The sequence below is a fragment of the Camellia sinensis genome, chromosome 2 (assembly GCF_055761805.1).
Source record: "Camellia sinensis isolate YWXY chromosome 2, ASM5576180v1, whole genome shotgun sequence".
Classification (NCBI taxonomy): Eukaryota; Viridiplantae; Streptophyta; class Magnoliopsida; order Ericales; family Theaceae; genus Camellia; species Camellia sinensis.
The window spans coordinates 228,223,008-228,236,989 of record NC_138962.1 but is presented as its reverse complement, the minus strand read 5'-3'; the positions used below and the strand labels follow the sequence as shown (position 1 = coordinate 228,236,989).

Genomic DNA, 13,982 nt, shown 5'->3' with positions numbered 1-13,982 from the left:
TTTTATGACATTTAATCAATAGTTTCGTAAAATGTGAATGCTTTACTTTTACAGAAGATTTCTAGTCGTAATTCTAAAAATCGAGAGCTGCGTGGTCCAGTGCATAGGACCGGGAGAACACCCTTTGCCGATGTACGACATAAGGTAATGATTTGTATTAACAATTATATAAAAATTAACTAAATGCTAACTCTTATCTGTTTGGCAATTTTAGATGATGACTGATGGAGAGAGCACTAACAAAATGAGTGTCTTCATGAAGACAAGCATGATAACCGATCCAGATGTGAAATTATTTTTGGTATGGGCCTTTGCATATTGGTTTAATATTTTTTTTAACTGTGCTATTTGTATACTAATATCTTTAAATATTAGGATGAGTATAATGAGCAACTCTCAATGATAGACGAGCCCCTCAGGACAGAAGAGGTACAAGATAAGATTTTCCATAACCTAGTAGGAAAGGATGGACACGGATATTGCAAGACTTATGGGATAGGTGTGCCTCGAAGTGCAGTGTACAAAAAAGATGTCAGTCCATCACAAGCATCCTCATCATCGACTGTTGAGGAGATCACTCAACAAGTACGCCAAACAGTTACTGAAGAGATCGAGCAAAGGCTGACGGTTGAGATTGAGCAAAGGGTCACTGAGAAGTTGAAGGCAGAGTTCGAGCAAGTTAGAGCTTGGATGGACTTCATAAGGTCCCAAGGTGGCCTAAGTGGTATACAGGTGGAGTAAAAATGACTAACTGAATAACTTGGGCAATTTGTTTGTTTTTCTTTTCTTTTCTTTTATTTCTATGTATCATATTTAATAAAATGGTATTGGTGTTGGTTATATAGCTTCCAAATGCCTCTAGTGGACGTCAACAAGTCAGGAAGTCTATAGGAGATCATGATAGTCAAGATGATGAGTTGTTGGGTTCTCCTGTGCAGGTATCTCTATTACATAATGTAATATTCACAATCACACGCAATTGAGGTTAAGGGTTAGCCTACAGAAAACCCGATTTAGTGTTATTGTTGCTGTTGAACCTATTTTCCTGATGTTGAACCTAAAGTAAGACTGATTAGTGTTGAACCTATTTTGCATTTCTTAATAGTGTTGAACCTGTTTTGCATTCGTTTTGAGCAGCCATCAACATTTAATTTCAGCTTTCCTACAGGTGGACAAAACCATTTGATTAGTCTAGGATGAGAGGGATTCGAGTAGAGGATAGATTGGAAGGCCTCATCAATCTCATGGACATAAATTTTCATGTTCTTAAGACTGATTTGAATAGGGGTAATTTGGCTTTCAAAAACAAATTTGTTTTAATCTTTTCATAACTGCCAATGGATAACAATGAAAATAGTGTATCATTTTTTACCAAAAAACTCAGTTTTATTTTTCAAATTCTCAGCAACCCATTCACAAAGTGGCTGACCACATCCATCCTCCCATCATTTAGTGTCCTTTATTTGAACCCAAATGTATTTAGAGGAGTTGCACTCTCTGAGGAGATGATTCATGTCATTACTAGCTAATCCACATCTGGTGCACAAGTCAATTGAGGCCATATTCCTTATGAGTCTGATATGAGCAACCTTCCCTTAAGAATAAGCCAGATGAAATTCTAGATCCAATTCCAATCCCCACTGCTCATGTCCTGATTAGCAATTTATAGTTAGCAGCAGTAAACTTACCACTAGTGGAACCAACCTAAAAAGGAGCATTTGTAAAGGTCACAAATCTGGGCCTATTTTATTTTGAGAATTTCTAGTATGGTTCAAGAGCACACCTAGTTTTCCAGCACTTCAATGTCCCAATTGCCTTCACTGTCCAGCACTGAGCTAGACAATTTGATTATAATCTAGACAATTTGATTATATTCAGTGAGGCCTAATAGTATAGCTAGGGAGTGTTTTGCTAAAATTGAGTTTATGACTTGGTGAAGCTATATATATATATTATATAACCTAATATTTGATTTAATTTGTTTTGGTTTTGGTTTTTGTTTTCAGGTTTTGCATGAAGACTGATAGATGAATTAATGGTGGCATGGAAGCTAATTTTATTTTTGGACATATTATATTATGGCTTGAGATGTCAAGCTTTTTGTACTTAATATTTATAACATATTGCTACCATACTATTTGTATTGATGTAACAAATTTTTTGTTAATATTTTGATGTCAATGAAGCTAAGATGATGACTGGATTTGTATAAATATTTTTGGTTTTTGAATGAAAGAATGAATGTCTATTGATTGAATGCATTTTTTTTTATTAGATTTCAATGAACATAATACAGGTATTAATTACAAAAAAGAAATAACTTTTTTATGAAAATATTTTTTTTTTTTTCTGGTGACGGCAACTAACAGTCTCAAAAAACCTATGCAATGTACAGGTGAATTTTTTTAGAGTCGGCACATTGCAGACACAAAAAACTCTATAGCGACGGTAATGTACCGACATAAATAATAGTAGTGATTTTTTGGTCTTTTTTGTGACGGCAGGATACCGTCTCAATTAATACATTTTGCCGTCGCAAATATTCTGTGACGGCACAGTTGCCGACTCAAAAAGTTTTAGCGACCCCCGTACTCTCGTCCCTCACCATGCCGTCGAAAGGCCGTCGCAAAAAGCTTTTGCGACGGCAATTATGTTTTTTGCGACAGTAACCTGCCGACTCAAAAAGTATGTTCTCTTGTAGTGTCCTATGTTTAAATTGCTACTAAATTATGAAGGGGATTAATATACTCCTATATGATCTTATGTACAATATTTGTTTGGTTGGATTGAATAATTTGGAATTATTAATTAGCCTTGAGTCCTATCATCAATCCCTTAAAATTATGTGTCATTTCCTATGTTCAAATTGCTACTAGATTATGAAGGGGATTAATATAATTCTATATAATCTTATGTTTGTTTGGAATCACTAAACATAAACTACATGGTGTAATGACCACAGCGATCAAATATTGAATGATATTTTGGTCTTTTAACCCCTTAATTTGGTTTAGTAAAAAAAAAAAAATCTTAGTTTGGACCCTCTTAATTCTCACATGTACATCTCATACTATCAATTCAAAAAACCCACATTTATATTCAAACAATGAATTTATGATTAACTAAGATACATAATCCAATCATATAACCTTGTCTCTTCCAAGAAATAAATCTTATTGTTGGTTGGACATACCATCATATGATATGATATGCTGGACAAATAATTTCTTTACATTCACACACTTTTTAATTTAAAAAAATATAAATAAAAATCATGTAATTGTTAATGAATGTGAGAGAGGTACAAAGACTTTTGAAAAGATAGGATCTCATCCCAAGTGAATTGAGTTGTGGCTTTAAGAAGATGATAAAATCTTTTGGTACACATGTCCATTTATTACGGATATTATCTAGGATCACCACACCACTAATATGACTAGCGTAGTAAATAATTAATTCATTCAAATCTAGCACAACTAAAAAGCTCTCAAATTATATTTTGGCTTATTTTAGGAAGTGGGTCAAAAATCACTTCCCATCTTTTAACTCACTTCCTATCTTTTAACTCACTTTCCTCTCTAAAAAAAAGTCAAAAAAAAATTTTAAAAAAAAAATCAACTTTTAATCATTTTTCCAAAACATTTATGTTGTATTTGATTTTTATAAATTTATAAATTAAAAAAAAAAACTGTAGAGAAATATTGAATGGAATAGAAAATGGGTGCTAAAGATGATACAATTAGAAAGATATATATATATATATATATATATATATTATTGTGGTTAAAAGCACTTATCTTTCATTTTCAACTTATTTAATTTTTTTTTATCATATAAATTATAAACAAAAACTACAATAAACATTCTAACACATATTTTTAAAATAAAATAAAAAAAAATTATAAACAATTCTAATAAATGAAACGAAACAAAGCCAACAAAAATAATTCTATACAAATAGAAGTTTCACATAAAATAGTAAAACTTTTTAAAGTGTTTTATTTTGATCCAAAACATCCATCATTATAACTTATAATCAGATGAAAGTTTTGTATAAAAAAATCTAATGGGATGCATTTTCCGTACAAATTACAATATACAGAACACCTTTTAAACTTGTGAAAAATGCTTGATAGCTCAAATTTGTGTGGTCTGAATGGTTTGCATGTATCAAAATGACGTCGTTTTGAGACATTCAAGCCATTCAAGTCATGAAAATTCAGACTACCAAGCATTGTTGTAAACTTGTAGAGTAAAAGCAAGTGCATATCCGATGTACCTAAAAAAGAAAGCAAATGCATATCCTAGCTGAGCTCATTGTGATTGCACCGAGCTTTTTCGGCATTTAAGAATAATAACACTATTTTAAAGAGATTTTTTTTTAAAATTTTGATATTAAAATTTGATAAGATAAATAATATATAATACTTTCATAGTAGTTGAGATCTTTCAACATTTTCACATAGAAAATTCGACTTAGAGAAATTTGTGCTCGACTTAGAGAAATTTTGGCTCGAGTTAGAAAATTTTCGACCCTGACACAGAGAAATTTCAATTTTCACAAAGAAATTTTAAAATTTCTCTAATATAATTACAGAGAAATTTCATCAAGGGGGTTTAGCTAACAATAAAAAAAATCTTTAACCTCTCATACTATACAAAGTTAGAAAGGATTGTTTTACTAATTTTTCTTATTTTAAATCTAAAAAATAAGTAAATCAATGGGTGTGAGCTTCTTTAGGTTTAAATAGTGTTTAAAAGGTTGTATTCTTTTAAATTTTTTATACAAAATGCTAATTTAAAATGATGTAATATTGACATTTTTTAAATAAAACTTGGACACGTCTTTTGAATTAAAACCATACGATCAAATATGACATATGATGATGACTCAAAAGAACTAAAAATAAATAAATAAATAAAATTGTTATATGATCTATTGTATTTTTTGTTTTTGTATTATTATTATGGTATAGTCCCTGTTTGGTAGGGCTTATTTCCAACTTATTTCAGCTTTTAGTTTAGTTTAAACTATTTTAATGTGTTTGGTTCAGTTTAATAATACAGTTTATAGCTTTTTGTAAGTAAAAAATCAACTTATTCTTTGAGTGGGGGAGGAGAACCTTAATTTATAAGTTAAAAATCAGTTTATTTTCATAATTATAAGTTATAAACTATTAAGTTATAAGGTATAAGGTATAATCACTTTCACATAACTCTTCCAAATGGGGCATACTCATAATATATAATATATGAGAATAATAACGAAAAGACCAACTCCTCAACCCATCCATCAAATGGGACAGCTTTCCAACTGTCATGAGAATTAATGCTGTGGACCTTTGGTTATACTTGTCCAGCCAATTCCATACCAACTGTTAGTACATGCTCTCTCTATTTTTTTACAAAGCATTAATGGTATTTATGAATAGTAAATATGATTTGATTTTGCATCTGTCTCACAATAACTCCCATCTTGTTTGAGGATAGAAGTTTGATGAAGAATAATCTGAAGGCACATAAAAAGGAGGAAAATGAATTGTTAAAGTATTGATAAGCTTTAAGCTTTCTATGGAATGAATATATATAGCTTAGTGATATTTTACAGCCTGGCCAGGCCTGGAGAAGTGATGCACCGAACTTGAATCAATTAAATAGCAAATCTTAGGAGCTATCTACTCCCTTCCAAACTATACCATTCTTAATTTTCTGGACTACTATCTTTAGAACACCACGTGTATATGTCAAAAACTTTACTCATGCTTTTTCTTCATCGCTTCCTTTTTCTGGTTAATTACCATGGCATGGGTTTAATTTGATACTTAATTTGATGGTTCACCTCCCTAAGTGGCAAAGTTTTTTTTTCTTGTAGTGTAAGTTGTGAAGAATGTGATTATTGAGTGATTATTTGTGAGAGGGAGATTTATGACTTAATAATGGGCTGAACTAGTTTGGGCCGGAGTCCGGAGTCTCTACTTGTTCAAGCATTAGGTGCCCGCTAGATGGAGGATTCAATCTAGTCAGGTTGGGACAACTTTGAACCACTAGCCTGGTGGAGTTGTACGGTCTACTAAGTTGGACAGGATTTGTCCTCAGAAGACTAGACTGGACCGAGCAGAAGCTCGGTCGTGATTGTGCAGCTTAGTTGAGCCTACAATTAGGAACTATCGACGAGACCAGACAAGTAGCACAGTCCTAAGGTGATTGAATGGCACTGCACTAAGCATAACTCGGTGAAAAGTGCTACGCGGCGCACTGGGGCCGCGGGAAGAAGAGTCTGTCATCCGCACGTGTCAATACCATTTGATGGTTTCGTCATTTGGTGTTTAGCTGTATTAGCACTGATATGTGGGAGAACGTAAGAGGAGAGCAAGTCCACACGTCCAAAAGGGAATGGATGCAGAGGCGCGCACAGAAACTATATAAATAGTGCTACGCTTCCATACATAGGTGTGGGAAATCTGGTGATCAGAGTTCACCTACCACTTTGTCTCCTCTCTCTCTCTCTCCCTTCCTCTTGAAGAGCGCTAACTTAATCGTCGGAAGGGTTTTCCAACTGCACACTCGCCAGGTAGCTCACCGTCATTATGTTCTCAGATTATTTGGAGCGAAGCGAAACTTGGACACAAGAAATACGAACAGTGACAAATATTTGCTCCCCGTACAATTTGGAAACATAAAGATTGTAAAGAGAGTTGGAGAAGAGAGTGCTTGTGTGGGTTGTGCAAAAAAAGAGATTGTATGAATTTTTATTTTTTAAGAGAGAGAGATGGTAATTGAGAAGAGGGTAAGGAAAAAGATAGTGTGTATATGTGTTTACGAATGTAATGTTTTGAATTGTTGGATATTTATAAATGTATTGTGTGTGTTTAGTTTGAGTTTTTTGGATTAAATTTTTTGAAAATTGAATTTTTTATTTTTTGTTTTTAGTAAATATTTTTAAAATTTTAAGTATTTTTTTTATTTTTTTATATGCACTTTACTTAAATGTATCTAAAAAGTAAAAAAAATGGGAAAAAATATTTTTAAAAATTAATAAATACATAAAAATATAAAAAATATACTGAATTCTCGTATTTTTTTTTTTTTTTATTTTTGGTATTTAGTAAATTTTTAAAAGATTTTTTTTCACAAAAATTATAAATTTTATGTTTATTTATGTTAGGTGTGTCAAAAAATTAAAAAAAAAATCAGTAAAAACAAAAAAATACTAAAAACAAGAAAGTCAAATTTTTTGATTCCAAAAACAAGCAAAGTGTAGTTATTTCAGTCGAAAAATTATACTTATTTTTCAATCTAATGATGTCGTAATCAATTAGAATATTTAAGACAATTCTTTTTCTATTATCTTCTCCAATCATCAACTAATTATTTCATTTACATTTTATTAAATCTAAAAAATAGATTTAAAAAGTAAACTTCTACATCATTTTTCTATTTATAAATACATTTGGCTTTCTGAGAATTGTGCTATAGAAAACTAAGGATAGTATGGGCCTCGACAAAATGGGCTTGTAAATTTGGCCCGAAATTATGACCTCCATGTACTAAGAAAAAAGAACCTGCTAACAAGCGTGCATGACCAAAAAAAAGGGGAAAATTGTGAGTCAATAATAAGATATATATATATATATATATATAATTAAGAAACAAAAATTTAATTTTAATTATTAAAGTTGATAAGTTTACCATTGACTTGAAATTTGTTTGGTAAACACTCACTTGAGTGTAATTCCCCCCCCCCCCCCCCCAAAAAAAAAAAAAAAAAAAGTGAACTGTACAACATGTTTTTCATTATTTTCAAAACAATTTTTTCTAAGTTCAAAATTGTAACGCCCCGAACTTTCAGAGTTCGAACCACGTGAAAATACCCCAAATCCGATAAGTAAAAAAAAACAACCAGATAGAAATAAATAAAATCTCCCATGCAGTTGATACAATAGTATCACACAATACATGTGCTGTTCCGGTTTCATACACCCTACATATTCACATCTACATGAAATAGATGTTCATTGACTACAACATACAATAGATGATATATATATATATATATAGATGATATATATATATATATATATATGTATATATCAAATTGAAATGTCCAGACTTACATCATTTATAAAGAAAACAAATGGCCCAGGGCCTACAAATCATAGAACCTCCCTACTCGGCTCCAAATACAACTTCAACAGTTGACATCCAGATCCACAACATCATACACCTGAAAAACATTTTTAGCCACGTAAGGTGAGTATAAAACCTAGTAGAAAAAATATTTCAAAAACTAAACATGATCCACTAGCATACATGATCATGATGTAATACATATATACAATATGTCCAAATGCATTTTCAAATCTATATGTTTTCTCAACAAAACAAAAAAAATTCTTTCCAATTACCAAAATATTTCGTTTATTCAAAACGTTTTCTGAAATCAAAACATCTGTTTGATAAAAGTCGATTTCCAAAACAAGTCCAGATATCTCAATATTAACTAGCAAATACATTGTTGAATCAAATGTGAATACATTGCTAAACAATAACAAATACCTTACTAAAACCATTTCAAAACCAAAACGACAATAAATAAAATGGGTAAATCTCCAGAGCTAGTGTTCACAATAATGCACTATACAAGCCACTATGCCATTTTACCAGGATTATCCGGATGGATCAGCACCTATTGCACAGGTTTTAGGACTTGCACCATGGACAGATAGACTAAGTTAATTCTGCTCTAACACCCCCTTACAACTTTACCACTTTATTTACCATTTTCTAATAGCACAATACATGTGATCTAAAATATTATTTTCAAAATGTTATAAATATTCTTAAAACAAAATACGAGAATTTCCAAAACGTTCTTTGCAACGCATATAGTTTTGAATGCCAAAATCTATGATATGCCTCATGATATGAATGATTTCAGTTGGCCTAATCCACATGCAATTTCTAACACATGGCAATGCTATCCTCTACCGATAATATCACAAAAGTATATAATTAGATGTTTCCATTCATCATATATAATTACAAAATATTATCAAAATACAATTTGATATGCTCTAGTATATCCATATTAATTTTCAAAAAAGCAATTATTTGCTCTGCATATCTACTTAGGCATCTAAAGTTGTGCTCGATAGTTGACAATAGAAATGTAATACAAAAGTATAAATAGTTGACTAAGAATTACACAAATGGTTCCATTACCAGCATTACCAAGTTCATAGTCCAAGAAGATTTTTTCCCCTAATAATAAACCCTAACTTTTCGAGAGAGAGTATACCGGAGTACTACCAGAGGAATCACTATCTTGAACGCTGGAAGACTCACGACGCATGAGAGAGAGATTGCGTTTTGGGTCACTGGTTCTAATGATTTGGGTTCACTGGTTGTGAAATAAGAGAGAGAAGAGAAGCTTCTTTGTTTTGAATATATAATGACTGCTCTAGGTCGGCTACTGCTACCTACATATGATTGAAACTTATATCTTCTTGAGTAATCATTTTTTTTTTATTTAGTTATAAGCAAACAACTAAAAATTTTGGGCCCTAATCAGACAAAAAAGACTTTAACATATTAACAAATAAATTCTCAATTATTTTAACATTACTAAATTTAAAATAAAAAGTAATCATACCTAAAAAATAAATTATTATTATTATTATTTTTAGCATTTGTCAAAAAAATAAATAAATTTTTAAATTTTAAAGTACAAAATTTAGGGGGTGGTGGTTCTTAAATTTTGTGCAAAAACTTTGGGGCAACGAACCTGTATAATTTTAAAATATTTGTAATTTTATTACTATATCTAGGGGGGTTTTCAAAACTTTGGGAGGCGGTCACCTCTGCCAGCCCCTCCTCAGTCCATCCCTGGATCCATTAGGGGATAAGTTCCCGGATCCTGGTCCAACATGTCGGGGCCCCAAAGACACCTGAACAGCCAGAGTACTAAGAAAAATCTCACAAATGTAGCCTCGACCCACATAACTCGCTATGGTCGATGAGATAAAAAACAACAACCACCACAACAATAACTCCTCGGATCCAAAGACGTCAACCACGTCCCAACCACCTATAATACCCAAATCACCACCGAGTGCTTAACACTCGAACACAGAGAAGAAAAACAAAATACTCGTACCTAAGGCTCTCGATCAACTCTTGTAAAATCAGAATGCAAAATAAAACACTGTTAAAATGTTACAGCACATTAACGCCCGACCAAAATCTAACTCCTTGCAAAATAACTATATAACACATAACTAGCAACTCAGGCTAGACTACCACACCACTCCACAATACAAGATAAAACACAACCCATTCAAGTTTAAGAAAACTTTCTCTTTTCTTTATTTTCCTTAAAATACTTCATTTCTCAAAAGGTACTCAATCTTGCACCACCCATAACCAAAATACTTTTTCAACCTTTCACAACACAATCCAAAGATTTCAAAACCCTTTTTCAAAAATCTTAAGTTTTGTTCATAATACATACTCCCTTTATTATTAATTTTTTTTTCATGATTTGTTAGATTCAACTTTTTATTAAACTGGAAACTTACATTTCTTATTGTAGACACCCCATTTTTAACCGACCTTAAGACTCATATGTCATCGTCTGTGCACTCGGTGGTTGTGCATGTTTGTGCTCGTTTTGAGTTTCCGGAGCCTTCGACTGAGCGCCTTGTCTCAAGACCTTTTAACTTTCTCCCCTTAGCCTGGTTTTTGGACAATGCCTTGCTGCTTTTTCCTAGAGGGAAACAGAGACTTGTAGGCCACTTTTTGCAGCCGTAGACTACCTTTTCCTCTCTTAGGCCACTTTTTGTACTCGTAGACTAGTTTTTGGGGCTTCCAGCTACGTGCATCACCTTGCAAACTCTTGTCTTGCTTTCTTTTTGGTTTGTTTTTTAACCAAATCTTGTTATCCTTTGCCTGGAGAGTGGAACAGGGGTGTAGACTAGTTTTTCCCCCTGTACACCACTTTTTGTCCCTGTAGACCACTTTTGGTGGTCAGCCAGCTAGGGTGGGTGGTCTGTGGACCACCTAAAGTGGTCGACAGCCTGCCACCACCTTCCACTCTCCCTGGAGACCAGCTTTCTCCCTTACCAACTACTTTTCTTCTCTGTAGACCACCTTAACTGGTCAGCGGCCTTCCTGCATTTTCTGTAGATATTTTTCTTGCCAGCTGTGCTAGCTGTTGGGCACAGAAGGCATCCACCATACACGTATGGAGGGATTGCTTCAAACCTGTAGTTTGTCTAACAAGCTTGAGGCATGAATTCTATATAAGGGAGCCTCCTCCCACTTGCTTTAGGTTCAGAAAATTGCATTAGGGGTATACATATCTATCTTTATCTTGATTTCTCCCTGTCTCTCTATATTTGTGTTGTTTTGTGCTCAAAAGTGTCATTTCTTCATACGTTTGCATACAAACACCTAGTGAAACACCTTCACTCTTGAGCTGAGATTCTTGGAGGTTTGTTTGAAGCTCAAAAGCTTGGTTTTTGCCTCTGAAGTTGCTGCTTTGAAGTTGTTCTTCAAAGATGAGTCTCTAGCCTCTTTCAAGCTTTGTTTTTATTGCTTATTTGGCCCTATTTGCATGATGTTTTTGGCTTAACTTTAAACTGCAAAAAGCTTCATTTTCAAGTGCTTAAAGAGTTTGTTAGAGGCCTCTTTAGTGTTAGGGGTGGTCTACCCCCTTTTGTGCCTTATTTTGCCTTGTTTTGAGCTATCTCTTTAGGCCTTTGAGATCACCTCCTCTTGGCCTTTTAACTACTGAATTCCAGAGGAATTTCAATGGTGGAAAGCGTGTTTTGAAGCCTCAAATGGGTGGGGGTTATCCCCCCTCCTCTTCTCTTGTTTGCTTGTGTTGATGGCTCATCAAAGTAGCATGTCTTTCCAGCATGTTTTGGCTCCATCTTAGCATGTCTTAGGCATTATTTTAACATGGCATAACTCTGTTTTGGGTTGGTTTGATTGCCTCTTGCATGCTTCATACCCTTGTAGTGCAACCTTCCCTATAGCCTTAACATGCACCATGCTTTGGACCACCATTTTAGCATATTTTTGGCTTCACTCCAGCAAACTTTTACTCATGTTTTTCCATGCTTAAGCTCTGTTTCAAGTGGTTTTGGTCATGCATGCCTTGCTTTGTATAGCCATAGTACAAATCTTGCTCACTAGCTTTGAGTTTCAAAGTCTCTAGCATGCTTTACTTAAGTGTTTGCATGCATTAGCCTCTCTTCTCACATGATTTCAGTGTGTATAGTGTGGTCATACTCTCTCATGCTTCACTCTTTCAATGCTTTTGGAGAGTCATGTTTTATCCCTTGATCATGGCCTAACTTGTATGCATGCATGCCTAGGCTTTTGGGCTACCATCTCAGTGTGTTTTTGGTCTTATTTTTTCATAATACAACTCTATTTTTGGTTAGTTAGAGCATCCATCATTTGCTTCTTACATTTGTAGTGTAATCATGCTCATTGGCCTTGCATGCGTCATGTTTTATGCCTTCCATTCTAGCATGTGTTAGCTATGTTCAAGCATGTTTCTAGCATTGTTTTGACCTACCTTGAGACTATTTTGAGTCATCTTAGTCCTTCGGGGCTTGCTTGATATGACTATGGTACAAGTGTCTTTGTTGGCCTTAAGCTTTGAGCCTCTTAGCATGCCTCATTTGTATTGTTTGGATGATTTGGCATCATTTCTTACATGATTTCAGAGTATATTCCATTGCCACACTCTCACATTTTCCATTCTTTCAATATGTTTGAGAGTTGTGTCTTCATGCCTTATTTGTGAGCCAATGTGTATGCATGCTTGTACAAGCTTTTGGACTCCCTTTTCAGCATATTTTGGCTTTGGTTTTGGCATGGTGGAGCTTTGTCCATAGTTGGTTTAGCCATTTAAACTTTGCATTGCATGCCTCTTGTGAGATGCACTTTACTAGCTTTGATGCCTTAAGCTTCTAAACTTGCCATGCATGCATTGTTCACATGATGGAACCTTGTGCATGCCACATTAACATTGATAGATACGCATGTTGTTTGCATGTTTTTGCATTGCATTGTGTTTGCATGTTGTTGTATTGCATTGTGCTTGCATGTTGTTGCATTGCATTATGTTTGGATTGGATGTTAATCCAAACACGAGAAATGAGGGGCGTTTTATACTTGAAGTGATGAAGCGCACCTCATTTCTTTGTCGCTGACCCTCTTGATCAAGCATGATAGAGGTATAGGCTCATCGAGTCTATTTGTGCATTCATTGACATTGACTTATGCAAACTTGGCTTCTCGGCCATGGTGCATTGCGATGCTCGGTTGGTGGCCCGAGAGTCGAGCACCGCACTCCCTTAAGCTTGAGAAATGATAGGGAGGGTGGTTGTGCACACATATCTTGCAAATACATAGCTATGCCCCTTGTTGTTCTCTGTTGTAGCAAAACTGGAGTTTGGCAGATTTTCTGGTCGGCAAACCAGTAAAGGTGGTCGACCGACCACTTTTTCTGGTCTACAACCAGTTTTTCTGGTCTACAAGTGGTCTACAGCCTCCTTTTCTGGTCGGCAGCCCACCAGGAGGTCCCCATGTTGGAGTAGAAGCAATCTAGAAGTTTGTGCACTTCTCAGAGATCAAATCAAATGCAAATAGAGGCAATTTTGGGCATAGCAATGGATTTCCGAGTAAAGCCAATCGAGCATGCATGCATCCCTCCCCCCAAGGACCTCTTTTAACTATTTTCCTTAGTTGCTTTGCTTAGGTAAACTAGTTCATTAGCTTAGTTATTTTGTACTTAATTAGTTAATGCGCTTAATTAATTGATTTGTTTTGTAATAATTAGTTAACTAGGATAGTTAATTAGTTTTGGTTTGTAATAATTAGCTTAATTAGCATAGCTAGTTAGCTTATTATTTGCACCCTCCGTCGAGAGGGTGAAATGTTGTAATAAGGGTGCGTGCGTGTGTGCA

At 34.2% G+C, this 13,982-nt stretch overlaps 1 protein-coding gene across 1 annotated transcript; it reads left to right on the top strand.

Annotated features, from left to right (window-relative positions):
• The first annotated feature begins 32 nt into the window (after positions 1–32).
• Positions 33–2,195, top strand: LOC145820701 (uncharacterized). Its single transcript, XM_082917242.1, has 5 exons — positions 33–144; positions 215–301; positions 376–732; positions 846–938; positions 2,007–2,195. Exons 2-5 carry the CDS (start codon positions 215–217, stop codon positions 2,022–2,024), a joined length of 555 nt encoding a protein of 184 aa, XP_082773368.1. The 5' UTR covers positions 33–144; the 3' UTR covers positions 2,025–2,195.
• The last annotated feature ends 11,787 nt before the right edge of the window (positions 2,196–13,982 follow it).